This window comes from Salvia hispanica, chromosome 2 (genome assembly GCF_029641045.1).
Source record: "Salvia hispanica isolate PSC_SH4W2 chromosome 2, Shi_PSC_v1, whole genome shotgun sequence".
NCBI lineage: Eukaryota > Viridiplantae > Streptophyta > Magnoliopsida > Lamiales > Lamiaceae > Salvia > Salvia hispanica.
The window spans coordinates 60,571,917-60,577,624 of record NC_142693.1 but is presented as its reverse complement, the minus strand read 5'-3'; the positions used below and the strand labels follow the sequence as shown (position 1 = coordinate 60,577,624).

The 5,708-nt window shown below is 39.5% G+C and overlaps 1 protein-coding gene across 1 annotated transcript; it reads right to left on the bottom strand.

The window, feature by feature from the left end:
- Positions 1–218: 218 nt before the first annotated feature.
- LOC148932825 (secreted RxLR effector protein 161-like) lies at positions 219–2,350 on the bottom strand. Its single transcript, XM_089063771.1, has 2 exons — positions 1,963–2,350; positions 219–403 (listed from the first exon to the last, which is right to left on the bottom strand). The coding sequence occupies exons 1-2, from the start codon at positions 2,348–2,350 to the stop codon at positions 219–221; spliced, it is 573 nt and encodes a 190-aa protein (XP_088919897.1).
- Between the last annotated feature and the right edge of the window lie 3,358 nt (positions 2,351–5,708).

Genomic DNA, 5,708 nt, shown 5'->3' with positions numbered 1-5,708 from the left:
AGTTAGTCGGTTTGTGTTCACCGACTTACAAAGCTAGAGAATTCTAGCTAATGATTCTAGGCTATTATAATATTATTCTAATGCATACTACATTTTTTAATATTAAATCCATTTTTTACAAATTGTCTAGGCCATTCGAGATTCTTCTTCGAGGCACCGCCTATGGAGATATTTTCTATCATTATAAAAATCAAGTTTATATATTCCAACACCCCCTCTTAAACTTGATTTGTCATTCCGAGCAATGTCCTGATTTTGATAAAGTCTTCGTACTTGAGGGGCTTTGTGAAAATATCGGCAACTTGATCTTGTGATTTCACATACTCGACTTGAATCTCCCGATTCGCAACACATTCTCTGATGTAGTGGAAACGAGTATCGATGTGCTTGCTCTGGTTGTGAATGTTAGGTTTGGTATACTGAAAAGCATGTTTCGAGCAAGTTTCGCTCGAATAGAATCTTGCTTGTATACGTAAAACTCTACAATCCACTTTTAACCCGATTCAATATTATTCGAGCAGTTCCGCACGAATAGAATCACTATTATTATTACATTGTGTTTGCTTGTGCATTTATAAGATGTTTTACAAACATTTAAATGCATAAGAAGTAAACAAAGTCTAAGTCTTTTGCTTAGTAGACCGGTTGTGGGCGTCGTCCACTTTAAGGTAACACGGTCAGATCTATGCAATGCTTTGCAAAAGAAAAAGAAGAATTTCACAACCTAGATAGGCTTTGGCTACCTATTGTGAAAGATTGCAATGTCAGTCCGCATATTTCTAAGCCTTACTGAAATAAGATGACATTGGTGTGGTATAGCACTGAACGGATCTAACAGCAAGACGTGTCTTTATGCTATCTACTAAAAGACTAGGTCTTGATAAAATACTATTTCTTAATCTACATATGTTAGCATTGAGCATACGGTATTGATTATGCACTACTTTGACTTATCAAATGGTGCAGGTTTTTCGCAACCCAATAATCCTGATATATTGGGTAGTGGTGATTAATATCTAGTGGTGCTTGGATTGCTATTATGTTGAAACGTGCGCGAGGTGAGTCTCGTTTGATAATGTCCTCAAGAGGAGCTCGAACAAGGTTTTATTATTCGGAAAACTGGCCAGTTGGAGTTTTATTACTCTATGAATAATAAATAAATGTTTCTTGCTAAGTCCACTCTTGGAATTAATAAGATATTAATTAATTAAGTCCATAGCAGACATTAATTAATTAAGTCCATAGCAGACATTAATTAATTAATGGACATTTATATCTTAAGCGCGGGAAATAAATAATAAACAAAGTGGAAACCCGGATTACTTGTAATATCGGATTTGGATGGGGAGAGTTCAATATTACTCCTGTAGTGGCTGCTCGTAATATTCCAATATAAGCTTGTATTAAATTGTGAGTTCAATTTAATTAGTAAAAAGCTAATTAGGGGAGCTCATATCCAAAACCTTCCATAGATCTCTGTCTGGGCCCAAAAGGAACTTAATATAAATAGGAGAATAAAGGAGACAAAAATCATAATTTTTTCAATAGCAAAATTTCGTCTCCCTCTACCTAGAGGAGTTCGAATTTCTCTCCTAATTGGAGAAGGATTTCTTCTGTCTTCTTTATTCGAGTCCTAGTATTTTGATAAGATCAGTCCACCCTGATATCGAGATAGAGTTCGGGAACCAGAGAGAAGATCCGTGGTCTAGTATTGAAGATCATCATGGAGAAGGCGCGAGCAATCGTCGATTCTTTGGAGAATCAAATCGGTAACTCTAAACCGTAGTATTCATGTTTAGGATTTACTTTCTATGAGCATGAATTATTTGCGTTCTAGCATGCAATTATCTGTTTAACATGTGAATTGATTAATCGCATAATCGGTGAAATAGATCCTTATCTGATTTATTTGTTTTGTACAAATCTTCCGCTGTGCAAGGGGCACCAAACCCCATCAGTGAAATACTGGATTTTTGGATAGCGCCGACAAGTTATCCACACAAATAGTTGTTGGCCCCTTTTGTGGCCACCCGAGCTCCGATAATAAACTCCTGAGCCAAATTGCATGACAGACACTAAAGGTGGCAGCCACATATTCAGCTTCGCAGGTTGATAGAGTGATAATGGGCTGCTTCTTAGACATCCAAGTGAAAACAGCGTCTGCCCTGTAGAACACATAACCACCCGTACTCTTTCGGTCATCATTGTCTCCGGCCCAATCACTATCGTTGTAGCCAACAAGCTTGTAATAATTAATGTGTGAATAAAATAGGCCATAGTCGATTGTACCTTTAAGGTATCGGAGTATCCTCTTTGCTGCCTTGAAGTGGGTAGTGGTTGGATTCTCCATGTAGGGACTTACGAGCCCAGTAGCGTATAATATATCCAGTCTTGTGCAAGTTAAGTATCGTAGGCTTCCAACCAAGCTCTTGTATAGTGTCGGATCCACCTTTTCGCCTTTATCATTCTTTGATAGCTTGACCCTGCACTCCACCGGTGTATTGATTGGTTTGCAATCCTCCATTTTGAATTTCTTTAGGATCTCCTTTGCGTAGAGTTCTTGTGTGATGAATATTCCATCTTCTCGTTGTTTTACTTCCACACCGAGATAGTATGCCATTAGCCCAATGTCTGTCATCTCGAATTCTTTGGTCACGGCCTTCTTGAATTCCTCAAACATGCTTGGATTGTTTCCTGTGAAAATTAAATCATCCATATACAAGCACACGATTATGATATCATTTCCTTTAACTTTCACATAGAGCGCATGTTCATGTGGGCATTTGGTGAAGCCATTATCTTCAAGATACTTGTCGATCCTGCTATTCCACGCCCTTAGTGCTTGCTTTAGCCCGTACAAGGCTTTCTTCAACTTCAAAACTTTATCTTCTTGGCCCTTCACCACGTAACCATCAGGTTGCTTGATGTAGACTTCTTTATCCAGAAATCCATTCAAGAAAGCTGACTTCACATCCATTTGATAAATCTTCCATTTATTTTGGGCTGCAAGAGACAATATTAGTCTAATAGTTTCTAAGTGAGCGACAGGAGCAAATACCTCGTCATAGTCGATTCCAGCTCTTTGGCTATATCCTTTTGCAACGAGTCTAGCTTTATATCTTTCAACTTCACCATTGTAATTCTTCTTGATTTTATACACCCACTTAACTCCAATGGCTCTGTGTCCCTTTTGTAGTGTTACGAGCTCCCAAGTGTCATTCTTCTCTATGGCTTTGATCTCTTCATCCATTGCAACTCGCCAATTTCACTTGTTGTAGCTTCTTCATAGCTAACTGGTTCACAATCAGCAAATAGGCAGAATAAGGTGAGATCTTCTAACCTTTCGGTGTCTTCATACACTCCATCCAAACTTCGTGTGCGTTCTGTGGCTCTTTCATTCAAGAAAGATGGTGGTGAGCTTCTGACAGCTGATGTAGGAGATGCATGTGGAGTTGTTTGTTCTTGTTGCTCCTTTCCCGTCTGCTCGCTTGTTCTTTGATCTCCAAACGGAGGTATGAAGGTGAAGTCATTGTCTGAGCCGAAATCCCATACTCATTCTTCATCGAACTCCATATCTCGGCTAATCATAGTTTTCTGCGAAGTTGGATCATATAACTTATAGCCTTTAGTGTTAGAGTCGTACCCGATGAAGATGAATGGCTTGCTTTTGTCATCGAGTTTGCTTCTCGTCTGATCTGGTACATGTGCATAGGCTTTGCTCCGAACACTCTTAAGTGGGCGATCCCTGGCTTTCTTTCGCTCCAAGCTTCTTTAGGAGTCATTCCCCAGACACTTTTTGTAGGAGACCTGTTAGACAGGTACACGACGCACGTCACTACTTCTGCCCAAAGCTCTTTTGGCAAATTCTTTGTCTTTACCATGCTTCGAGTCATCTCAATGATAGTCTTGTTCTTTCGTTCAGCCACTCCATTCTGTTGGGGGGATCTCGAAACTGTTAGCAGCCGTCGAATTCCGCTTTCTTTGCAAAATACCAGAAACTCTCTGGGTGTGAATTCTCCACCTCGGTCGGTCCTCATTGCTTTGATTTGTAGACCGCTTTCTTTCTCGACGGCAGCCTTGAACTTCTTGAATACGTCAAATGTTTCTGATTTCTGCTTCAAGAAGTATACCCACGTTTTTCTTGAAAAATCATCAATAAAAAGTAGGAAATAGTTATTTTTACCGAGGGAGGTTGGCTTGATTGGTCCGCACACGTTTGCATGGATTAATTCCAATGGCTTTTGAGCTCTCGAACTCGACTCCTTAGGGAACGACTTTCTGAAGTGTTTCCCAACTACGCATCCTTCACAGAGTTGATCGGGGTGCTCGATGGGTGGTAATCCTCATACCATTTCTTTATTTGATAGCAATTTGAAGCTACCAAAATTCAGGTGCCCAAATCGAAGATGCCATAGCCAAGACTTATCTTTATAACATGCTTGAAGGCACTTCGCCACATCATTTTGAACATTTAATCAAACATCCTATTCTTGGACATTGACACTTTGACAATTAAATCATTTTTGTCATCTCTTATTGAAAGGCTATAATCTTTCATCTGAATGTTATAACCTTTCTCTAAGATCTGTCCAAGACTTAGTATATTATTTCTCATATTGGGCATGTAATATACGTTAGAAATGAAATCATGAGCTCCATCATTTAGACGAATTCGAATCTTGCCTTTGCCTTTAACTGGAATTTTAGATTCATCACCAAAGGAGACATTACCACTTACTGATTCATCAAGCTCCACGAACATGCTCCTGTTCACGTACATATGATTGCTCGCTCCCGTGTCGAGGTACCACATATCATCTTTTCTTCCAGCTTCTCCTTTATAAGCTAGAAGAACACATCTATTTTCTTCATTTTCTTCATTCGTATTCTCCACGTAATTGGTCTTCTCTTCAACTTTTGATTTTTTTTCTCTGCACTCAGAAGCATAGTGCCCATATCTATGACAATTATAACACTCTATTGAAGATTTATCGTACCACGACTGTGGATTGCTCCTTCCTCGTCCTATATTTGGGAACTCCTTTCTTTCTTCATTGTTTGAAAAATATTCTCGTCCACGTCTACGTCCACGAGCATATCCTCGACCACTACCACGACCACTATCTTGTCTTTGTCCACGACCTCTTCCTTGTGGGCCACCATCATTGTTCGAGCTTTCTTCTTTCTCCTTTGGGCTTACTTGCAACTTCAAAAGTTGCTCCACAATTTCTTGTTTCTTCTTTTGTTTCTCCTCATATGCTAGTAATGAACCCAATAAGTGATTGATTGCCATTTCCTCCAAATCTTTTGTTTCTTCTATTGTAACTACTATGTGCTCCAACTTAAGGGTTAGAAAGCGCAATATTTTCTCCATGATTCTAACATCCTCCAATTTTTCACCATTTCTTTTCATTTGATTTGACACCGCCAAGACTCTTGAAAAATAATCCGAAATTGATTCGGACTCTTTCATATGTAAAGATTCAAATTTCCCTCTTAAAGTTTGGAGGCGGTACTTCTTTACTCGCTCCGCACCAACACACGAGATTTGGAGCTTCTTCCACGCTTCTTTGGCGGTGCTTGCACTCGAGATCTTCTCGAAATCATCGTCCCCTAGAGCTTGGTAGATGAGATAGAGAGCCTTCTTGTCTCTCTTTCTCGCATCTCGCAATCTATCCCTTTGTTGTTGGGATAGATCGGTCTCGTCT

Coding starts and splice junctions, on each gene's coding strand:
- LOC148932825 (XM_089063771.1), bottom strand. CDS start 2,350: ATGGAGAATCCAACCACTACCCACTTCAAGGCAGCAAAGAGGATACTC. Junction 404..1,962: donor GCTATCCAAAAATCCAGTAT/TTCACTGATGGG, acceptor CCAAACCTAACA/TTCACAACCAGAGCAAGCAC.